At 43.3% G+C, this 24,970-nt stretch overlaps 1 protein-coding gene and 1 non-coding gene across 2 annotated transcripts in view; both read left to right on the top strand.

Annotated features, from left to right (window-relative positions):
• Positions 1-1,798: 1,798 nt before the first annotated feature.
• The window catches only part of Tnfaip8l3 (TNF alpha induced protein 8 like 3), a 35,817-nt gene continuing 12,645 nt past the window's right edge, over positions 1,799-24,970 (top strand). Inside the window, exon 1 of the mRNA XM_046460657.2 lies at positions 1,799-2,107. Within this exon, the coding sequence (XP_046316613.1) occupies positions 2,056-2,107 (52 nt within the window). The 5' untranslated portion in view covers positions 1,799-2,055. The remainder of the gene's footprint in view (positions 2,108-24,970) is intronic.
• LOC124104836 (small nucleolar RNA U13) lies at positions 19,430-19,531 on the top strand. The gene has a single exon (XR_006855527.1). It is a non-coding gene; the product is annotated as a small nucleolar RNA U13 (small nucleolar RNA).

Below are 24,970 nucleotides of genomic sequence, written 5' to 3'. Positions count from 1 at the left end.
TGCCACTGTTGCTTTACCTCAAGACAGAAAAGCTCTTACAGCAAACTTTTAGAACTATCCTAGCTGTTTGTTTTCTGAGTATTAACTTGCTTCCAAATTTTGCTATTGTGTTTTTCTTTTCATTTTAGAAAGTGGTTTTAATACATTTTCTTGTTCCAAACAGGATCCATCAGATCAAAGAATGAAAGTTCTTTCTACTTATCGAATATTAACTGTGTGCCAGGCATTAGGTAATAGCTTCCACACTCATTATTTCATTTACTCTTTTACAATCTCTCTATGAAGGAGATGCCAACACATGAGGAAAGAGAGAAGTGGGCCGTTTGTTCTAGAGCGTGCATCAAGTGTGGGGGCTCTTTTGACCATTTCATCAACCTTCATCCAACTTGTATTACTAAGTCCATGAATTTGGTCATCCAGAGAACTTTTTCTTAGAACTCAAAGCAAAGTGTTATTTGCACTTGGTAAAGCTAGACCTTCATTAAAGTAGGAGGGCAGCCCCAGCTAACCCAGAAGCCAAAACTCACTTGTTAAGTGACACTAGACCACAACAGTTAGGAACAGGTGGCCACATCAGAGAGTTCCAACTTCAAGTCTCAGCTTACCCACTTTTTGGATATGAGATCACAGGGAAGTTATTTGAGACTCGGTTTCCACATCTGTAGAAATAGGTTGAATTCTACAAAATTGCCAACTTTCAACCATGTTTTTTTAACCTCCAAAAAGAATTTTCAAATGGTTCTACTTAAATTCATCACTGGTTCCTTATACAGATGAAATCAATGAGCACAGGAAACACTGTAAATGGAACCATTTAATGGACCCTGTATTACTGATTTCTTTTTACTCGGATCAATAGTTTGCAATTTCTTAACACTTTATATATATATAAAAGCTAGCGTGAAGCTGTGTAAATGTTGGAGCCTGTAAATTAGGGAGACAATAAAAATGCATGGATAATCAAGAATTAACAACTAAGGCCTCCCTGCTCTGTGCATTTCTCTCCTACTTTAGTCTCTTAATTAGTACATAAATTTACAAATGCTTTTCTTTCTTTCTTCCTTTTTTTTTTTTTTTTTTTTTTTTTAGAAAGTGGAAGGAGAACATTGAGGAAGTTTTTACATTGTTTAATCCCATCAACAAAATAAAGGTGTAAAATCAATTCTTGCCTCTCAATTTGGGAATGCTAAGTGGCCGGGCAGCTTGATTGGCAGAGCAGATCGGACCTTCCAGGCTAGGCAGTGCCTGGCCTCACCCAGCCATCAGAACCAGCTCCACAAGGACTTGCCTCACCTGTCCCGCCCAAGAACAGCTGGAGTTACCATTACTGGCCGTGTGTTGTTCACTTCCTCGCTAGGTGCCAGGCCCTGTGCTTGGTCCCTCACATGAATTATTGTATTCACTCCCCACGACATTCCTACGAGAAGGAAACTGCCATCCCTCTCCCCCTTTCCCCATTTTCCGAGTGAGAAAACAGACCCACACAGGTCTCGTCCAAGGTCTCTGAACGGTGGACTCGGACTCGAACCCGGTCAGTCCCAGAACTCTGAAAACACCGATCCTCTTAAAAGCGGGTAGAGGCACTTTTTCACTTAAGAATCCTGCAAACTTGGCCACACCCAAGGAAAGGGTCTCTGCATCGCTGACCCGCACAACCTTGGGTTCCCGGCTTTCGGCGCTGGGCACCGATGGTGGGGGAGGGAAGCGGGGTATTTAACCCCAGCCTGGAGCTCGCGGGGCGCCGGACGCTCCTCAGCACTCGCGCCGCCTCTGCCTCCTCCCCACTCTCTCGGCGCGCCCCACCCTCCGCCCCGTGCTCGCCTAACGCAGGCACCGGCCGGCGGGCGCGGGGAGCGGGACACCGGTGGCGCTCGCCTCAGCGGAGCCGCCCCCTGGCCGCAGCCGCGGGCCACGCACTGCCCAACCCGCGCCACCCGGACTCCAGCCACCCTGCTGCCCGCATCCAGTGCGCCGCGGCAGCCCGAGCCGGGACGCCGGCCCCAGCGCCCCGCAGACGGGCAGGCGACGGTGGACGTCCGGCCAACAGCCTGAAGCATGGATTCGGATTCCGGGGAACAGAGCGAGGGGGAGCCCGTGACCGCCGCAGGTACTGAGGGACCGCGACAACCCGGCTGGGAGGACTGGGACTGGAGAGGAGCAGAGACTGGGGCAGAAAATCTGGAGTGTTTCTCGGAGCTGCGGGACGGGAGGCCGATCCCTGTAGCTCGATCCCTTGCAGGCCAGGGCTGGGGATTGCTCGGCGCTTTGAGTTTGCTTTGGGCTTCCTCCACCATCCCGTTGCACTTGGGCAGGCGGGAGGGAGAGGAGGTGCATTTGCGGATGGCTTTCAGTGCTGTGGGTCCCCCGCGGCGGGCTAGGGTCGCCCGGGCTGGGTGGGGGCGGGGAAGGGTTTAGGAAATCCGAGTCCTGTAGTTTGCTGCAGAGAGGGTTGCAACACATCTGCCTTCTGAAATAACTTTCCAAGCGCCGGCCGGGTGCTCAAACCCGAGATGCCAGAGCCACGCAGCCGAGCAGATGACCGGGTCCCAGGGCGTGACAGGGGACACTGGAAAGAAAAGACCCCACGAGTGGACCGGCAGGAGTCAAGCCTCAGCTGGTGGCTGCGGTTCCCGAGGCTGATAAGCAACCCAGTGCAGAAGAGCTTGCGGTCCCTGCCGTGCAGCTGGCAAAGGAAGTCCCCGAGGAGGGGTCCCCGAAAACAGACGCGGGGGCGCACTGGAGCCGGGCGTCGCCTCTTAGAAGCGCCGCCGGCTTTTCACAATCGATAGTTATCGAAGCAATGGGAGGATGCTTACTTAGGAGACAAAATGAATGTCCTCCCCCGCCTCTCCCTGATACTGAGCAACAGGAGGAAGCCACCCACAACCGTGGGTCGACTTACCGCAGATTCTGCCCACCTCCACCAGCCCGCCCCGCCCCCCCCGCCCACAGGTCCAGGCACCTGGGACCGCTTGCCCTCCTTCAGCGCCCCCAGCTCCCGTTGACCTATGCGTCACTGAAAGTTAGCCCTGTGCCTGTAGGCTGGGACCCTCCTGGTACAGAATGAGGTCTGGGTCTGATTCCCACTTTCCCCAGTGTTACACCTGAGGGCCAAGGGTGGGCACCATCCGACCTGGAGTGGGTACAGAAAGGCTGGTTAAGGAGCCAGGCAGCATAGCACCCCACATATTATTATTCCCTTTCGTCCACATAGCACCTAGCCTTATGATTATCTACATTTTGTAGAGGTTCAGTGGTTAAAGGACTTGCCAGACTCACAAGGAGTAGCCAAGGCCCAGTGACTCTCTTCTGCTGCACCATACCCCTCATAGAGCAGCTGTAGTCATCTCCTTTAGGTGGGCAGGTGGGAAGGAAGACTAGCAGAAAGGAAATGTGACACATCCCCAAGATGCCTGTATGTGAGGATTAATGTGTGTGTGCAAGAGCCACCTGCTTTGTGTAGATATGTGAGGATATAATTCATAAACACAAGTCCTTTACCTGCCTGTGTATCTTTGACTGTAAAGCACCAAGATTTGGCTTTACAGGTTGCTTATCAATCTTCTTTCATCCTTTAAAAGTTCCAGTAAGTGTTTCATGTACATCTAAGTATATTTCCAGAGCTCAAAGGGAAGGGGGAACATTGAAACTGACAATTTACTCTCTCAATCGCAGTAACTAGAATTCTTCATGGTACCTCTACTCCAACCTACAACCTCTTCTGGTGGCAGAAGTTAAGTATTGAGAGAGAGAGAGGCAAGAGGATAAAAATGCTTAGGCTGAAGGAGGGAAAAGAAGTGGGGAGACAGGAAAACTCCAGGGTCTTTGGTATTTGGGGAAAAGGGGTGGGAAAGAGCTCCCATTCACCCTGGTGTCTTCTCCTCCACCCTGCCTCAGTTTTGAATATCCCTGCCTGTAGATGTTCATGTCAGCTCATGCCCAAAGCACCTCTGCACAGCTGACAGCAAACATTATCACTAAGGTCAGATGCATCTGATGAAGAACAGGGCAGCCAGTTCTCGTGAGCTCACACCATTTGTTTGCACATTACTGTTTTCTGCCATCATTTCTTCTTTCTTCATGTGCTTGACTCTCACAAGTTGAATATTTTTTTGTAATGTCATGAGCCATTCTGCTAAATGTCATTCAGTCTCATTATTTTCAGTCTTAAAGTATTCTCCTTTGTGACAAAGCTTTAAAACTAGATTCTAATTCTCCATCTTGCTTTGGCTGCATCCTATCAAATGGAAATTCTTGTTGCAGAATCAGACACCAGTTAATTGGCAGGTATGTTATCCATAGGGATTGACCTTTGTCCTTAAGAGAAACTTGAAATTGATTTGTGGACCTGTGTCTTTTCAAGGTGAATGGGTCTGCAACCGAGAAAGATAACAGTGAGAATGTGTGAGTGTACGCGCCTTGTAGGGAGTTGAGATGTAAGACTGCTACCTCCTCAATTCCCTTCCCTCTTGGAACTTGTGAAAAAGCCATAAAATGGACCTTGTAAGGTTAAGAGACAGAACTCTGGAATCATAAAGACCTTAGTTTAAGTTTCCATTTGATGGGCAAGTTACTTAACCTCTACAACCTCAGTTTCCCCCTTTGTAAAGTGGGGATAACTATAATACCACAAAGAGGTTATGAGGATTACATAAAATAACACATGAAAGGTATTCCTAGTAATCATTCAATAAAATGGAGCTGTTATTTTGATTATCACTTGATTGGATTATTTGTAAGGATACATCTAAATAGTGAACTCTAGTCTACTATATTACACTAATTTGTAATAAACAGATCACTAGGTGTATATAAAGCAGTTAGTAATATTGTCATTATGATCACATTACTATAATTACCTGAAGAGATATATTTTGAAACTTTTTCCTTTTCAGCAGATGCATCCTGCATGTGTGTGTGTGTATGTGTGTGTAGAGATTTTTAGTTCACATCTCTTATCTGCATTCATCTTCCAGCTCAAGGTATGAAGATGGGAACAGCACACCCTGATACTTTCACCACCCTCTCCTCCAGCTCTAGGGAAAGTTGTATAAAACAGAGAACCTCTTACTCAATCCACCTGCCAACCTAGAGATGGGACGGGTTCCTTCTTTCCTATGGCTTCAAATGGGAAAAGAGTGACAATGCCCTTCCCTCTGCTTCTTCTTCCCTTCCCCACCCCCAGAAATCTTACCCCTTCCAGATGGCAGGAGGCATGGGAGGTGCTTGCCTCCCTCCCTTCCATTTTTGTCCATCATGACCATCTCCCTGGTCTCCTTCCCATCACCTACTGGCTGGTTAGCAAGGCAGTCTTCACAGGCCACTCATTCTTTACCCCTTTGAAGAAGCTCTACCAAATCTTCCCACATCGTGCAGTGAAGATCCATCACACCCCGCAGAACAGAGGGTTGGGGGCTGGGGATGAGATTTGTCTTGATCTGCATTTTTTTGTTTTGTTTTGTTTTTTAGGAAGCACAGGGTGATAATTCTGTGTCATTCTGCTGCCTGCAGCTCTCTGCTGCCTTTCTGTCATTTTATGGTTCTTTCTATGATTAGGAAAGAGGCAGGGTTTATGGAACACTGGATTCATTCCAGAGACCCAACTTGGCAGTCTTCCCTTTGGCAAACCCACCATCCATCTCTCAGAAATCCTAGAGCTTGGTGTATTAACTCGAGAGTGATTAAGAGTCTTTCCTAAGAAGCAACAGGGGAGTAAACATTAGCCATGTCAGCTTTTTTCCCCATTCTGGTTTGGAAGACCAAGATAGTCTGCTGAAGGCAGATGAGCTCCTTCCACCCACAACTAGGTTAAGCTGATGGGGCATCCTTGTGCCTGGATGGGTGTTGCAGAAAAGCATTTCCAGCCAGGCACTGTGAAACATGGTTGTAATCCCAGCAATTTGGGAGGTGGAGGCAGGAGGATCACAAGTTCAAGGCCAACCTAGGCAACTTAACAAGACCCTGTCTCAAACTTAAAAAGAGCTAGGGGTGTAGTTCAGTGGCAGAGTACCCTGGGTTCAATCCCCAGGACCGGGGGGAAAAAAGAAAAGAAAGAAAAGCATTTCCACAAAAAGGGGGTCTGTGTATGGTAGAGGAACTTCAAGAGGAAAAAAGAACTAGAAAACAGCCAACCCCTAACTCTGCCCTTCCTGTCTCTATAAGTCCTCAGCTTGGTCCAGGTGAAAAAGTAACAAGGAGTAGATAGATTCAATGGGTAGATTCAATAGGACATTTCAGGAGGCAGACACAGCTTGAGCAGAGGCACAGATAACAGGGAGGCAACTGGAGGTGAGGGCATATATCGGGAGGTCCTAAGACATAAAATGAGATGAATGTAGGTAAATTATAAGAAGAATTATAAACTTGATTCTGATGGTAGCTGGGGAGACAGAACCTATGATTGTTAAGCACAGACATGACCAAATGAGAGCTGGGTATTCTGAAGGTGTGTCTGGCAGAGATAGAGACGTGCAGGGATTGCCTAGGCTTGGAGCCTAAGCTTCCAGGGTGTGGCCACAATATCTGAGAGGGTGGTAGCACTAAGGCAAGGCAGAAGAGGAAGGATGCAAATGGCATTTCAGAGAAATCAACAACAGAAGTTAGTGACAGATTGTACAGAAGGAGTGGAAGGAGATGGTGGCATGTTGAGTTGGGATGAGGGCAGAACAGCTGAGTGGAGATGTTCTGCAGGCAGAGATATTCAGAAGACAGACTCTGCCACCCTGTACATGCTCACCAGCACTGGGTACCTCTTTTTCCTGTAGACACTTGGCAGTAATGTTTTGGTTAAAGGGTCTTTTCCTCTTTAGACAGCAGACTCTGCAGGTGCCTTCGTTTGGAGGGATTGTGAGGTTTAGGGATTTTCTATTCCCATGGTTGGGTTCCTGATAGAGGTCATTGAGTAATCTTTGTTGACAGATTGATGATGGATAGATTGGCCAAGTAAGGGCAGGGACTGCATAGGGATGATATACCATTGGCTGTTAGTCATATTCCCATTTCTTGTTCCTGTTTTTGAAATTTGCAAGATTTCAGACTCATCCACACAAGGAGCTGTAGCTGTTTTGACAGTCAAGACCATGACTTGTACTTCTTCATGTTCCCAAGATGTTACTGGGCTAGTAGTGAATAAGCATTTTGAGGCGCCTCTAGAAAACTTTTCACTTAAAAACTAGACTAGCAACCAGAAACCTGTTCTATAAATTAGAACTGCCAGAGCTTTCCTTCAGTGCTGTGCTGTGTTGTTTCCGGTGTTTTAAGATTTCTTGCACTGCCTTAGACTCTGTTAGAAATTATGGGGAGTGTGAATAGAGATAAGGACACAGCCTGTTCTGTCCTCCCAAGCTTGAAATTGGATGGGGAGGCAGTACATAGGTACCGATAGTCACAGCTAAGCCAGTATGTGAAGACTCCTGACCTCCGCCAGTGTGTGAAGACTCCTGACCTCCCTTGCCTGGGGTTACACCCTCAACGATGTTACTGTTTATGTGTTCTCCCTTGGCACCAGCCACTTAATATTACATATTTTATAGTTGTTCCTGTACTGGACTATTAGTTAGCTCCCTTAGGGCAAGGATTGGATCTTTTTCTTCTGTATTACCTACCTCCACACCACCCAGGTGCCCTAAATACAGTAGCAGGATGCTGGCTGGCTGGATAGATAGATGGATGGAATATGCATGGATTGATAGTGTTGTAGGTTGGTTCCCCAGGAAGTAGATTCTGAGGCAGAGGTTATCATGTAGAAGGATTATTTGGAACTTTTCTTAGGATTAATACTTGCAGAAGGGAAGCGGGGGAGGGAGCCAGACTGGGCAGAGGGAGAAGCTGAGCAGCAATGTAGACCCAATGACAGTCTCAGAAGAGCCCACAGGAGGCTCTGGAGCTAGATGGTCCTTCAGAGATGTCCTGAGGTGGGATGAGGGACTCAGACCTTCTAATAATGCGTGACCTTGAGTCAGACTGTTCCCTTCAGTTGTGGGCTTCTGCAGGCAGATCTCCTAGAAACTTGTGGAGGAAGTCTTTCATTCCTGAAGGGGATCTGGATAGTACATGATAGCACAATGACCTACCTGATTCTTTAGGGAAGTTTCAATAGTGGCAATGGCCCTGTCTACCAGCTGAATTCAGTGGATGGCTGCTGAGCTGCTAACTTTACCTAGACCTCTTTAAGACAGTGAAGACTGCTGGATTAAATTAGTCATCCTAGACCTCATAGCTCTGCACTCAACTGTTTAGTCCCCACAATCCAACAGATATTGGTAGATCATCTTTTTTGTTCAGAGAGGTGCTGGATGCTATGGTAGTATACAGAAATGAAATTATATGTGGTCCTGCTTTCAAGAAGTTTGTAGCTGTGTTAGGGAGAGAAAAACACACACAAAAGAAACGAACTATAAGATTGGGTTGCACCAGCAATAAATAATGTAGGATTTGGCAAGTGGGGCAATGTGGTTTTGGAGTTTTATGGGAAGGCTTCTGGAAATGGAGAATGTGTGCAATATGTACATATAAAGCTGTATTTCCTATGCTATTTTTCTCTTTAAAATATATATATATATATATATATAACACCTGCTTTTTCATTTGTCAGCCAAACTAAATTATAGTCACACTTTCCATTAGCACTTTTCTGTTTCATTTTCCTCCAGAGTTACCATTGACTCCTTTTGGAATCCACATGTAAATCTCTATAAAAATACTATATAAATAATTTTGTTTTGTTTTCAGTCACTTGCCTTCCAACTCTTTATGTAAAATGCCTGTGTAGGTGGGTGTTTGGGCTGTATTCTATACCAGTATAGAAATAAAAGGGTAGGATGGGGGGTGTGACTCAGTGGTAGAGGGCTTGCCCAGCATGCGCCAAGTCCTGGGTTCAATCCCCAGCACCACCGAAACAAAGAAGAAAAGAAGGAAGAATTTAAAATATAAACTTCTTTCAATACCCCCCCCCAAAAAAAACATATAAGAAGAGTTAATACTCTTTTCCTTCTGCATATACTAAAGTATAATATGTTTTTTAATAAATCAGAAATGTTCTTTTTAGGCAACTGCATGGCACAAATTCTGAGGCTACTTTAGAACAATCTTCATGTTCATCTTGGGTTTCCTAAACATCATTGCCTGGGAATAAATTTGAGCCTGTTCATGGAAAATCTACCAGTGTGCAGGCTATAAAAATGGAGGGCTTGGCAGCACAGAAAGTGCTAGACACACCCTAATAGAAACCAGGATTTTGTAATTCAGTTCTCAGGCAGGGCGGGGGGAGGCACTTTAGTGGTATCCAATATTGCTTTAAACTGTGGAAAAACCACAAGGGCAACCACTGGCTGCTAGGTTCTGTTTCAAAAGTAAAATATGCTTTCTGTGAACTGTTGTAGCCCCCAAAAGGAAGCATGTTAGCAATACAAAGCCGGTGGAGACCTCCTGTTTAGATTTTTATAGTAAAGGCATTCAGTTTCACATGAGGCAGAAAATTCTGTAAAGAGCTATTGCTGGTGAACATGCACTTCCCATGCTCCTGATTTGGGGTCTGTGGGTTCTGTGGGGGAAGGTAAGCAAATATGGAATAGAATAGAGGAGGGAGGAATGGTGGCTGTCTGCGGCAGCTTTCCTACCACATTTGAGGCCTGGTTCCTTGATTTTCTGTGGATTGGATTGATAAAATCAGGGAGGAAAGACTGGGATAAGAGTTGCCTGGTAAGAGAAACTAGAGTTTTAAAGAGTTGTGGTCAAACAAGATGAGAAACCACAAAGATGGTCTTGCCAGCTAAGGGCCATCCCTAGAGGGCTGATACTGGTGAAATAATAGTGATATATTACATTTTTATTATTTATCTTATATATACTAAGAACTTTCAATGTCTTGGAGACTCAGTTAATTGTTTGTATGGTATTTAACCCTCATACCAAGCCATTTTCTGGGCTAAGGACTATAAATAGTCCCATTTTCTAGATTAGGAAATGAAGGCACAGAAAGGTAACTTGCTCAGAATTACACAGTTCATACATGGAAATGAATCCAAAGACATTTCTGTTGTAAGGGGTGGGCTACATAGTTAGATTGATGGATGCACCAGGCTGCTTTTCATCCTCATTCAGCTTCCATAGTGCCCAGAACCCTGACCCTGGGGTTCCCTCTCTTACTGAGGGCTTTGTATCTCACGATGTTATAAGCTGCAGACATTCCCTGCATTAACCCAATAACACATAGACAAGGATCGGCTGGTTTAGGCTCCAGAACAGGGGCTGGTAAAGGGTGTTTGGGGAGGTGTCCTAGTCTGCTTTCTGTGGCTATAACAGAATACCTAAAACTTGGTTATTTATAGAGAAAAGAAGCTTATTTTGGCTCACAGCCCTAGAGGTTGGGAAGGTCAGCATCTGATGGTTGTATCAACACAGAGTAGGAAAATAGAGGGGCAAAAGGGCACATATGAAAGAGACAAAACACAAGGGGCAGCCTCACTAGGTAATGACCCACTTTCATGGCACTAATCCAGTCTCAGAGAGGATGTTAACCTATACATGAGGGCAATGTCCCCCTCACCAGGTCACTTCTTAAAGGTCCCACCATCTGTCAGTACTATTACATTGGCAATTAAGGTTCAACAGAGTTTTAGAGGGAACAAAACATATTCAAACCACCGAAGGAGAGAAGAGGGGGAGAGTCAACACAAAGCATCTGCCAGGGAGAAAAGGTCCTTGAAAGACCTCAGAGCCATGGGCATCCCTCATGGGAGTCTGGTGAGAGGAGAGAGAGAGGAAAAAAAAAAAAGATCAACAAACAGAGTGAAGAACAATACCAAAGACAAACGTTCCCTTTTCAGAGAGGACTTAAGTTGGGTCTAATTTTGTTCACACCAACATTTAGAGTAATTTCAGATGTAGACTCTGCAGGGCATGGTTACCACTGGGACTACATGGGAGAGAAAACTCGAAGCTGAGGCTGCAGCATTAGTGGAAAGAAGCTGAGATTCTGAGCTAGATGGCTCATATTTAGTTTCCAGAGTTGTCTCTAAGTTTTTGATTTTTAGTGACATTATTTTCTGACCACAAGAGTGCAAACTCAAGGTGGACTATGTGAAAACAGTACAAAGAAGAAAATTGGATTGAGCCGCAGAAGCAGATGTAGTTTTTCCAAAGAAAAGAGAGTAGTTCAAAAGGAACCCTGAAAAGATGTGAAAGAGCTTTATTTGGGAAAGAAGAGGGTTTGATAAGAGAACAAGAGTCACCCTTCTGAAATGTTTACGTGGGGATCCAAAAAACATCTGGCTGCCCTGCAACTGGAGACTACATTCTCTAGCTTGTCTATCCTTTCCCCCAAACACACAACTTTAAAAAATAGGATCAGAGGCATTTTAGGTTTTAAAATATCAAAAGATTGCTGCTTTTTTTCCCTTCTGACACCTTCCACTGTGTTCTTACCACCCCTACCTCTTGCCTCCTTTTCCTGTCTTAAGTTTCTTCAACCTGTATGTATCCACTCAGAGATCAGACCACCACAGCCCCCCACACCTGCACTTGGCCCAGCAGCCTCCTGCCCTGGGCCAGGCCCACTCCCCTTTCTCAGTCAGAGGAGCCCTACATGGAATCCTTAGGTTATTACTTTTTAAAAATATTTGAGATGGGGTTGGTAGGTTTTACAATGTCCAGTGACAACTTGAAAGGTAAATTTACTTTAATATTTAATAGCTACTAGCTTCAAGAGACAATTTATTGGCCTCTAATTCTCCAATTATGTTTTATTTTTCTTTGGATTAATTTTTAATTGTAAAGAAATTGGGAAATTTGTTTATCTGCATTAGGCCTCTCTACCTTCAGGATTTAACTTCATATTTCGTTGATTAGTTCTTGTTAAATGACACTGGCAGAGCTAAGTTTAAACAGGGACAATTTTTAGAGAGCCCAGAACCTGGATTTCCATAATCCCAACCTCTTCCCCATTTTTTAAAACATTTTACTTCCCTGCCTGTATATCATCCTGATTTCCCTGTGCTTTTCTTCCATGGCTACTGCTATCTCCCTCATAATTATTACCCTCTTGGCTCCTCCCCTACCCCCGACCCCCCCATGGCTGTGTCCCCCACCACGGGGTCTTGGCCTTACTCTTTTCTGACAAAACATTTTCTTTTGGAAAAGACCATTCATTTTCATGACATGAAACTGAAGATTCCCTGAAGCCAAAGTCCAGCCCAGTCCTATTCCTGATCAAGATTCTCATCTTCCAGAGACCCTGGGCCTTTCCTCATGGTTCAGGAGAGACCTCAGCACAGTGAATCCAGACCATTTTCTTTCCCTCACCTTTCCCTGCTCTGCTAGAGGCCACCAAGTCACCCAAAGTAAACTCTTAAGAACTCATATATGAAATATCCTTCACATATGATCTCTTAGCAAAACCATGACATGGATAAGGCAGGTATTATTAATCCCAATTTACAATAAAGAAACAGAGTCAGAGACATTGAATTATCCCAGTTGCAAAGCAAGTGGCACTTTTTACTATTTAAAACTGTCCCACATGGGTACCATGGTGCACACCTGTAAACCCAGCAACCCAGGAGGCTGAGGTAGAAGGATCACAAGTTCAAGGCCAGCCTCAGCAAGCAACAAGACCCTCAGCAACTTAGACTCTGTCTCAAAATAAAAATAAAAAGGACTGGGTATGGGCTGGGGTTGTGGCTCAGTGGTGGAGCACTTGCCTAGTACTCATGAGGCCCTAGGTTTGATCCTCAGCACCACATAAAAATAAAATAAAGGTATTGTGTCCACCTACAACTAAAAATATTTTTAAAAAAATAAAAAGGACTGGGGTTGAAGTTGAGTATAAAGTGCCCCTGGGTTCAATCCTCAGTGCTGGGAAAATAAATAAATAATAAAACTGCTCCAAAAGGCAGGAATTAAAGAGAAAAACAAAACTCAATATACAGCCTAAATAAACAATTTCAATATTCAATATTAATTTACTGAATAACTAAATACATATTGATATTTTCACATAGTATACTATTTTATTCAGCTGTTATTCAAATTTTATTAATTTGAAGAACATTTAATGGTATAGGGAAGTGTTCACATTATAATGTTATACAAAAAAGGATCAACAATCAATTTTTTTTTAATATTTATTTTTTAGTTGTAGATGGTCACAGTACCTTTATTTTATTTATTTATTTTTATGTGGTGCTGAGGATTGACCCCAGGGCCTCGGCATGCTAGGTGAGTGCTGTACTGCCGAGCCACAACCCCAGCCCTGAAAAGGGTTTTTTTTTTTTTTTTTAATCTTATTTTTTTGGGTGGGGTTCTTTTTTTTGTTTTGTTTTGTTTTTTGTTTTGTTTGGAACTGGGGGTCAAACCGAGGGCTTTGCGAATGCAAGGCAGATGCTTTGCCATTCAATTTTGTTTTATGTATGTATATACATATATGCATACACACATACCCCTGTCCACACACCCTTTTGTATATGGAGTAGAGAAGAAACACCCCTCACATTCACACACATAACCACTTAAATTATTTTTAATGCTCAGACAAAATAAGTCACTCCAGGTGACAAATTTATTGGTAATTTTAATTTCCTTCTTGGTTCTCTTCTTCCAGATTTTTTCCTCAGTAAGTGTACATAGCTTTCAGCAGGAAATGTTTTATAAGCAACAACCAAGGGCTGGGAGTGTGCTCCATGGTAGAGCCTGCTTAGCTTGTACAAGACCCTGTGTTCCATCCCCAGCACCATAAAACAAAATAAAAGCAACAGCCAAGAGTGATCCAGCAGTCTAGTCTACTGCTAGTCCTTCTGACTTTCTGGCAGTCTCGTCCCAGTGCCCTCCTTCCTCTCCCTTCAATCTTATTCTTGTCCCAGTTCCTCTTCTTCCTCTGTCTTTTCTTCCAGGTGCTCTCATGGGCTTCCCCTACCCACCTAGTGGGGATCATTCAGGCTTTGTCCTCAGCCCTCTTCCCGCTCATCACTGACCTGACTTCAACTCCCTCTTTCTCTGGTGCCTCCACCCATCACCATCCTCTCCTATGGTCCCCACCTGGACATGAAGAAGTGTGGACAGGTTAGGTAATGAAGTCATATATTTGAGGTCACAGACCGGCCAACAGCACTGTGCCTTGCAGGCTAATAGGACCTGCTGGGTGAGCTTGTGGACTCTGCCTTTTTGGCTTTCTTGAAATGTGAACTTGCAGTTGTTTGCTGACTAGCATGTGAACACCTGGTGTCTCTGACCCTCACTCTCTGTGACCCTTTCTCTATAATTCAGTCTTGTCCTAAATATGAGCAATATTCATTTATATATTTGGATTTTGTATTACTTCTAAAATTAGGGGGAAAATAAGAACATTTAAAGTTTGTTTTAACAGGATTATTAGCTTTCAGGTTGCCACCATCAACATGATTCCATCATTCTCCCCCACAAAAAAATTCATTGAGGAATTGTGTGATATTATGTATAATGTAATTAGACAGAAATTTAATTGAAGATTTCTTGTATATTTTGGAGCTGAAAATAAGAGACCATATGGTAGCCCCAATTCTTTTTTATCTCCCTACCTCCCCATTCCACTCTAGCCTACCAAACAGAGGAAGCCCTGTCAGGAAACTTGTAGGAAAAAGAAGTGCTCACTGGTTAGACATATTTATCAGCAACTTAACCCAGTTGTAACTTAGTCCCAATCACCATTGGTGATTGGTATTCCCTATCAGCCAGGATTTTGTCTATATTTATTTTATTGGTTCATGTTATTAAAAAACTATTATTTTGACCCCTTTTCATATACAAAAACTATAATAGACTATTCTCTCTCTCATTTAAAAAAATTACTTAGTTTTCAAGTGGAAAGCAGTTCCCTTATTATTAAGAAACTGTCTTTCCTAATTATTTGCAAATGAGTGGATATGACCAGTGCGATTTTTAAAGGAGAGATCAGAAAAGATGAGGCAGAACAAGACAAGAAAAACAGGCATGGTGCTAAGAATGATACGTAGCACATGCTAGGCCCAGCGAGTGCAGTAAGATCATGGGCTATTCCCAAGTACCCCTCACCCAGATTTTTCCCTCACCCAGGAGTAGGTGAATAATGAGATGAGGCTCAGGGATGGGTAAAGAAGTCTGTTTCTAACTATCCTGGGTGCTTTTTTGTTTTGTTAAAAAAAAAAAAAACTGGGGGAATGTAGCCCAATGATAGAGCAATTGCCCAGCATGCATGAGCCCTGAGTTCAAGCCTCAATACCTCAGAAAAGAAAAAGAAAAACTCCACATAAAAAATATCTCTGTCAAATTTCCATAGCCCGGTGAGAGTGGAACGTAGTCTGAGCAACGTATGAAGCTGGATGATAACTAGAAGGTAACTAGAAGAATCAAGGCCAAGCAAGGAACAAGGAGTCACTGGCCTGATGGTCAGGACATCAGGGGCATGTGGCAGGGGTGCCATAAGACAGGCCCATTCTCTCCAAAGTCATTTGGCCTGCAGCTGGTCATCCAGTCATTGCTGCCCTAGCTTCTGTGGGCCCCTCCTCCCGGAGGAATAGTCCCTCTGAACCTTAAAAAATCTGAAACTTAGAGAAAAGTGTGCTTCCCTGTGGGGCCCTATCCCTCTTGCCCCCAACTCCTGCCACAAGCAGTTTCTCCTCCTGACTTTTCCTCATCCTCCCCAAGCCCCTGGTCCCAGTTCTCTGCCTCCTCCTGCTGTCCCCTTCTCCTGCAGCATTTGGGACACTAGAAGTTCCTCTCCATTTCCTTAGCCTTAGGCCCCTACCCTCCCTCAGGAGCCCTTTGGGCATCAGAGGGACTAGGACAGCAGAAACTCCAAATAGTGTGGCCATTCCTGGAGACTAGTCCTGAAGTAAAAGTCTTAAAAGCTTCCAGAAAAATCAATCAGGCCTTTTACCAACATACTTGTATTCTAAAGAGCAACCAGAGCGCTGGACAACAGTGGTACAATGTCTCTGCATCCTCCAGGTAAATGATTCCTGACCGAGTTCTCAATCTAGCGCAGCCACCTGTCAAGTGCATAAGTGGAATAAAGTCATTGTGAGACATGGTAGATATTGCTTACATTTTTAAATAGTTGCACTTTAAGTGTATATAGAAGAACCTACATCATATTTTCTGTTTTGCTTTAGCCCTTTCTTCTCTGGCGTTTTAAGGTAGTTTACTGATATCTGTGCTAGTCACAGTGCTGCACTGGAAACCAAGATATAAAGAAAGAGGAGCCATAGAATCTGAGAACCAAGAGACAGACACAGGGAGAAAAGGCGAACAAGGAAGGAGAAGCTGGGATGACAGCCTATATCAGATGTAGAGGGAAACATGCCCAGATATGAGGTACGGGGACGGGACAGGGTTCCCAGGAGGACCTCCAAGGAAAAAAATGGAAGTAGTCAAGTAGTTGATGTGTTTGAATTTATCAGGAAAAATTTTATATTCTGCTGGAAACTTTGGGAGTGAGTAAACTCCAGACATATAGAAAACTAACCAAAAGATAAACAAGAAGTGTTAACTCCTGGGAAAACAAGACGAATAAGAAAGGAAATGCAGACTGCCATGACTAAGCTGTGAGTGGCATCTAAATCCCAGTCATATAATTGCTGAAGTGTGATTTAACCAAATGTTGAAAGAGAACCAAATTGGAAGGTGGAAGGAGAAATGAATGAGGAAGAGAGCTAAATTCTCTTCTTCCATAGTAGGAAATTGAAAGTCAATAAAATCAAGAACTAACAGTATAAGCATGTAATTTAAATACATAGAGGTAATTACTCATCGAAACAGCTAAAACAGCTCAAAATGTTTTCTCTTTAAAGAGCCAACGTCAGAGGCAGGCCAGAAGAGGCCACATTTTGTTTTTGACTTTGAAAGTAATAATGTACTATGTATTACTTTGAAAATAAATATTTTAAAAAGTTAAAAAAATAAAAGTAGCCAGTTAGTCTAGGGAGTAATGTGGCAAATATAGTCCCTTTCCTTGGTCCCTCTCACTGGGGAAGGAGCATGGTGATGGGGCCTCAGGCTCCCAGTTGGAGGAAATAGGTTTCAGTGTCCAAGGATATGCCAGTTCCCCTTACCATTATTGTTCCTGACATGAGTGCGAATGCCTTTAATAAAATGTCAGGACTAAGAGATACACATTCGTATAATGAACATTTTCTGTGTTTCAATCCTGGGATGCAGCTGCTGGGAACATGAATAAACCACGATTCCTGCCCTCTGGGAGCTCGCAGACTGTTGGGAAGATTAAGTTGCACATCTAGCTAGTGGATGATTAATGGATGATAGATTGCTATAAAAGGGAATGAGTGTGCTTGGAGGGCAGCTACGGGTAGAGAAATCACCCAGAGATCCAAGGTCCTTCAAATGGAGCCCTGGAGGTTGAGTAGGAATTGGGCTAGGAGGAGTTAAGTTTCCACGCATGAGGGACTGAATGTGCAGAGACAAAAAGGGACCAGGCAAGAGATACTCTGGTACAGGTAAGACCAGAGTGCAGCCCAGAGTTGAAAACTCAGACATGTAGTGGGTGAACAGTAGATAGATCATCAGCTCAGCGGCCTGTGCCCTGCTCTAGAGGCTTCTTCTTTATCCTGAAGGTTTTGGGAAGCTAGTGAAGTTTCCTTCTAAAGGACTAACATGATCCAAGCTGCACCCAGGCTTGGAAGCTGGAGTAGAGAGATGAGTGAGGAGGCAGATAAGCATTCAGGTGGGTAATAATGAGGATCTGTGCTACGCAGTGTGTGAGGAAAACAGATGCATTTGAAGATAATGAAGGGAGCTGAATAGACTGCCTGGTACCCCACTAGATGTGGGAACTAAAGGAGAGAAATAAGGCAAGGATGGCCCCCAGATTCCTGTCTTGACATGAGGCAAGGGGCAGTCACACCTAATACCAGGAGAGGGCTTCTGGGGGTAAAGAAAGAAGATGATGAGATTTTGAACATGTGGAGGTTGATGGGTCTGGGAATACAGGTGGAGAAACCAGGCAAGCAGTTAGAAATGGGGTGGACCTCTGGAGAGAAGTCTGGATTGAGGCCATATTGAGAAGGGATCAACACATGGAAGAGGAGTGGCGCCTATCACTCACAGAGAGTGTGTGGTGGAGAAGGCCTCAAGGAAACCCAGGAGAACACACAATCTTAAGGCATTGTCAGAAGAAGAGGAGCCCAGAAGGAGTCTGAGAAGGACACAGAGCTGTGATCAGGAAGACAGAGACCTGCTGGAGGCCAGGTTAGATGAAGACTGAGAAGTAGGTGTCTCAGGGCAATCCCCTTGGCATTTTCTGTCCTGGATTACAGGATAGTTAGCATACCTGCCCGCTCCCAACAGCCTGAAAAACACCCACTCACACTGTGAAAATAAAAAATGCCCTCCCATGTTTTCAAACACTTCTCAGAGACAATTAAAAGACCATTTGGTAGGCCAATAAATAAATGAGAAAATGTTCAATATCATTAGCCATCAGTGAAATGCAAATCAAAACAACAAGAGACCATCTTACTCCAATTAAAAATGTCTATTTTTTAAAAAAGTGTAATCTCATACACTATTAATAAAAATGTAAATTAGTACAACCACTATGGAGAACTGTGTGGAAATTCCTTATAAAACTAAAATTAGAGGTCTGGGGCTATAGTTCAGTGGTAGGGAGCATGCCTAGTAAAACTAAAACTAGATCTACCACATGATCCAGTTATCCCACTCCTGGGTATGTCCAAAGGAAATGAAGTCAGCATACAAAAGAGACACCTGCATATCCATGTTTATTACACTGCTATTCATAATAGCAAAGATATGGAATTAGTCTAGGTGTCTGTCAACAGATGAATGGACAAACAACATGTGGTACATATACACCACAGAATACTATTCAGCCATAAAGAGGAATGAAATCTGTCATGTGTAGCAAAATGCATGGAGCTGAAGGATATGATGTTAAGTGAAATAAATCAGACACAGAAAGGAGAATACCACATGCTCTTTCTCAAATATGGAAATGTATTTAGAAGAGGATCCAAATGTAGAATACTGATTACTAGAGATTGGGAAGAGGGTTGGGGTTGGATAAAGGGAGGCCGGATTTGATCAGTGGATACCATATGCATATATGCATATTGAAATATCACATTGAACTCCTTCACTATGTATAATTAATACATGTTAATCAAAAATAAAACCAAAAAGTGAGCTATACAATAAAATAGTATTCAGCAATCCAAAAAAAAAAAAGAAGAAGAAAGAAAGAAGGGAAGGAGGGAAGGAAGGAAGGAAGAAGGGAAATAAAGAAAGAAAAAAAGAAAATAAAGAAAAAGAGAAAAGACCATTTATGGCATTGGTAACAGCAGTAACTATCAAGTTCCGAGTGAAAGCCAGGGAAGGACAAAACCACAGTTCCCCAGGCTGACCAGTTGCCATTTGCTTTTGGAGGTTTAAATTCATTATCAAGATCCTTTGGTTCATAAGCGTGATGATTGGGTGTTCATGCTATCATGTGAGATGTGCCTTCCTCTAAACATTGTTACAACATCTGCACATTACCCACCTGACAAAAAGAAAAAAAAATCAGTATCAAGTTCCTGACACATGTTGGTGGCACAACAGTCAAGGGTGCCCCATCCTGAAACTGCCAGGGAAGAAGCAAATGAAGCCAGGCTGGAGGTCCTTGAGTAAGCCCCACTGTGGGGAGGTGTTGTTGGAGGATAGGAGGTGATACTTGGATCTAGGGAGAAGATACACAAAGCAAAATGGGGTGAGCCTGGAGGAAGGATGAGCAACTTCTCTTGGAGACACGGGGATGCCAGGCCGAGTGGGAAGAGCTGGCATTGAGGTTTCCAGACAGTTCCCACAGGCAGCTGCATCAGTGCTTGCTGGGGCTGGAAGGCCTGGCAGGGTTACCAGTCTGCAGCTTAGTCTGTGGGCACTGAGGCCAGCACAGGAAGAGGTATGGGGAGAGCCAGCATGCCCCATGTGCTCTGTGGTCAGCACAGGATGAGGCCTGGTTGGGGAGTCAAGGGCCCCAAAGAAAAGGGGGAGAAGGAGGCATGCTGGAGGAAAGCCACAGGAAGGGAAAGCTAGAGGCTCTAAGGCCAGATTGTTCAAAGCAGGGGGCACTCCATTTAAGAAGATGGCAAGAGTAGAACAGGGCAAGAGTTTGCAGGGCAGGGAGCTAGCACATGAAAAAAGAAAAGCTGGTGACCTGGCCCATGCTCACATCTGATGTTGCCCTGTGCTGGTTTTTTAAGGAAAAAAAATGCACATATTCAGTTTCTGATTCTGTAGGGGTTACAACTGAGAATATAAAACAAATCAGCAGAATCATCTAGTCGGCTTCTTCATTTAACAGGCCAAGAAATCAGGAAGGTGAGGATGAGCGCCCCCATGAGTACTTGGGGGTGCAGGGGTGGGACTGGCGGCTGATTCTGTCCTCTCCCAGCTCAGTGGCCTGAGTCAGGTTCCCTGATCAGCTGTCTGTGTTTCCCTGTCTTTGGGGAGCAACCCCATGCCACATCCTGGCTTCTCCATTCCTCAGGACAGCCTTTCTCAGCATCTTTGAGTGACTATACCTGGTGACTTGGCTGGGAAATGGTGAAGCCTTTTGGTGATACTGTTTTACATTGCCCTAAGGTCTAAAAATTTTTATTCCAAGCCATTCACTGCTGTAGAACCAAGTACAGGGACAATCTAGTTTAGAAAGGAAGCCTCAGAGAAAGACACAGTTCTTAGTAACTTCCAGGAAGTCAGGCTGCCACTGCTGGTTGGTCCTTTCTCTTGGGCAATATGAATGGGTCTGACCCTTAGCTCCATCCAAACAGGTGTCCCTGGAGAACTTGGGAGCCATCTCAGGACCCCCTTCAGGGGCCATCCCACCTCCCATCTACAAACTGCATCCCTCAACACTGTCATTCCATAGGCTTGGCACCAGCAGAAATTAGAAATGTGATTTGACTCTTGTCTCAGATCTCAAATTCATGAAAAAAAAAAAAAAAACCCAACAATTTTACTACAACATATACATAAGGGATATTATAAGTAATATATTACATCATCCCCTTTCCTGCTGTTACACATTCAATGTGACTGAAACCCAAAATATCATTGTACAAAATTCATATTTTACCCCTCCCTCCAAAATAAAGTAGAACATTGAACAAGACATAGTTCTATCTATGAAATGTCTCCCATCCAGAAGTACCTTCTGGTTTATTCTCCCTCATTTGTTCTAACTTCCCTAATATAGCTAACAGCTTTTTTATTTTTTTTTAACCTTTTGTAACCTTACTAAACTGAGGGTTTAAATGTTGCTGTATTTAACTATAGTATCTTTCAGGAGCCTCAGTCCTTTAGACTCAGATACCTACTGCCTCAGGTCACATTTTATTTTTCCAAATTAGACTAGATTTTGATCCATTTTATTGCCTGCTTTTTAACATTATAGGTGGAATTCAAAAATTGAATTCCAGACTGACATTTTTATTGCTTCAGTCTACTTACTAATTTCACATATTACCCTGTTGGCATCCTCCCATGACTCTGAATATGGCATCCTACTGGCGTCCTTGTTAGCAGTCTGGTGGCCTGAGCCTGGGTTTTTGAGCGCCTGCTGTAGTGAACAGTTTGGGAGCTGCCAGCAGAGAGAGAGAGGATCGCCAGAGAGACAGAACATGGCTTGTGCTATTCCCAAGCCCAACAACTCCTCGATATTAAAATAGCTCATGAGTGTGAAGGGGCACAAATGGGGAGGCTCTAGGCGTGGCAGGAGGGATAGGTGCTACTGTCATGGAGAGGGTTCCTGCTGGAATTAAACACTAAGGGTGTGGTAGGCAATGCATCTGGCCCCAAGTGATGCTGCTGTTTGATGGGGTGAAGACTAGGCCAGGCAGGTAGCATGGAGTGAAAGGCAAGGGGTAAATCCTGTGCTGAGGTGAGAAGGCATTGGAGTATATGCAATTCGATCTGCATTTTGTCAATACACACCTACTTCCAACTGTGGATCCTGAACAGATAGAATGTGGGCCTCAAGGAATGAGAAAGACCATGGTAAATCACTCATTTCATCACTCATTTAAGAGACATTTATTGAATTACTTCTACAAAGCAGGCACTTGTAATGTCACGTAAATCATCTGAGCATCAGTCCCCAAGAACTCAGCCCCAGGTGTGGAAAGAAGAGTCAATTACAGTGCAGCACGGAAAGGATTGAGGTGAAGATGAATGCAAAGGACATCCTCCCTGGGGGAAGGAGTGAGGGTTGGCCAGGGGCTCATGGTGGGAGGGGGCTTTCAGCCACCACAGACAGGCTTCAGTTGTGCCTCTTCCACCTGGGCAGGGTCCATCAGACTTGGCTGTAGGCATGAGAAGGTCAGGATGTGGTTGGCAGCTAGAACACGGGGCCTGATATCTGCTATATTTGGCTCTTGTTGAACTGTCTTCAGCCAGTGGGTTAGGGCAAAGCCATCCTTATGAGCCACCTTTGACTTCTAATTTCAGCATGTTCTCTAACTGACTTTGGATAAGAAGACCTCTGCCAGGAGGACTGGAATGAACAAGAGGGTGGGAAGAACCAGAGGGTCTGTTTCTGAGACTCCTCCTCAGTGCCTCCAGCCATCTCATGGTCTAGGAAGAGGCATTAGCAGGGACTCCTATCATGTGCGAAAACATACCTTTAGACAACTTTCCCCAAAATATAGAGCTGAGTCATTTGCTATTTTCCCCAGATTCTCAATAGCAAAAACTGGAAACCGTTTGAAGTCTATCAAGAGGAAACTGATAGGGGCTGGGCTTGTAGCTCAGTGGTAGAGCGCTTGCCTCCCATGTGTGGGGTACTAGGTTTCATCCTCAGCACCACATAAAAAATAAATAAACATATTGTGTCCTTCTAAAACTAAAAAAAAAAAAAAAAAAAAAAAAATTTAAAAGAGGGAACTGATAGAAATAATGGTGACAAAAATGTCATTTAAAAAAGATGATATATATTTATTGACATGGAAAATCATTGTCAAAATGTTGAATGAAAACTCAGGTGAAAAAAAACAAGTGTTCATAGATCCTACATTTGTGAATATGCATGTTTGGAAGAACATACACTTGCTAACTGTGATGCATGCTGGGATGATGGGGGCTCATTTTCTTCTGTTAGCTTATCTATATTTTATGACTTTTTTTGCAGTGCTCATGTAACATTTTTGATGAGAAAATTATTAAAGAAACAACTTTGAGCAGAAATAACTGCTTAGTCTCCCCCTCTTAAAATAAAACAAGGAGAATAGTATTAAAAATTATACTAGTGAATCACGTTTATCACTTTATTCCTGAGAGTGATCTGCCATTCAGAGCAGCTTCCTCCTTTGTGGATGCTCTCTGGAAGGGAGGAAAATAAGGAAGGAAGGAAGGGAGAGTGGGAGGGAGAGAAGAAGGAAGAAAGGACGGAGGGAGGGAGGAAGGAAGGAGAGAGACGGGGAGAGAGGGAGGGAGGAAAAAGGAAGGAAAGACTGTTGTTAAATAAAATATCAAAAGTATTGCTATTTTAGGAGATGATTGCCTGCTACACCTGAATAAACAAATATTACATAAACTGAGTCCTCACCTTTTCAAAATATACACTAGTCTTAAGTGAGCAATTTTTACTAAAAGCATCAAAAACTGTTAATCCCACCTTACATATCTTACATAAGCAACCTCAGAGAACAAGAAAAGAAGGAAAGCTACTCAATTCATTTTATGAGGCTAGTTTACTCTAACATCAAAATGGGACAAGGAAAGCACCAGGGAGAAATTGTAGACCAACCTCACTTTTCAGTATAGCTTCAAAATGCTAAATACAATATTAATAATAGATTCACCAATATAGTAAATACACACACATTAAGACCAGGAAAGGCTTACCCTGGGTATGCAATGATGGTTTAAATAAAAAAGCCTTTTTATAATTGATAAGTTCACATATTAAAAGAGATAAACTGTATGATCATCTCAATAGGTGCAAAGAAAGTATTATAGTTATGTGTGCATTTCTACTTTAAAGCAAAACAAAAAACCTTAGCAAAATAGGAACAGGAGAAAGATTTTTTTAACTTGATAAGTGGTACACGTCAAAAGCTCATCATATTTATTGGGAAAATTTTAGAGGTAATCCTGTTAAAATTAAAGAATAAAGCAGGGATGCCAAATAGCACTCTTACTATCCAAATCGTATGGGGTGTTCCCACCATGGCATAAAGCAAGAAAGAAAAAATGAGGTAGAAGAAAAATTTTATGCAAGCAATGTTGTATACATAAAAAAATCCAAGAGATATAAATAAAACCTAATAACAGAGCTCAGCAAAATTTCTCAATTAGAGATAAATATACAGGAACCATTTGGATTCCTATGCATCATTAACAACCATTCAATGATTGTAATAGAAAAAATTTATGCTAACAGGAGCAACTGAAACTCTATGCTACCTTAAAGGAAATCTGGTGGAAAAAAATGCAAGAGCTTTATGGAGAAGAGCCATAAGCATTACTGGAGAACAAAGAAGGTCTAACTAAGTGGAAATAATATCATGTTAATGGATGTGATGTTTTTATATTAAAGATAACAGCTTACTTAAGATTAATAAAGGGTGCTATTGCATTTGATCAAATGATTCTAAAATTCATGTGGAAACCCAGTGCAGTGGTGTCGTGTGTAATCCCAATAACTTGGGAGACTGAGGCAGGAGGATCACAAGTTCAAGGCCAGCCTCAGCAACTTATGGAGGCCCTAAGCAATTTAGTGAGACCCTGTCTCAAAAAATAAAAAGGGCTGGGGTCTTAGCTCAGGGGTAAAACGTCCCTGGGTTTAATTTCCAGTACAAAAAAAAAATTCATATGGAAGAATAAAAGTGAGAATCAAGACAATTTCTAAGCAGAATAAAGAGAAGGGACTTCCTTTTGTTCTATCATAATTTAAGAGTATTGGTAATTAAGAAAATATGTTATTGGTACAAAAAATACTGGTGGAATG

This window comes from Marmota monax, unplaced genomic scaffold (genome assembly GCF_021218885.2).
Source record: "Marmota monax isolate L192 unplaced genomic scaffold, Marmota_monax_Labrador192_F-V1.1 WCK01_AAM20220418_F8-fsc00001, whole genome shotgun sequence".
NCBI lineage: Eukaryota > Metazoa > Chordata > Mammalia > Rodentia > Sciuridae > Marmota > Marmota monax.
This window is presented reverse-complemented; position numbering and strand designations above follow the sequence as displayed.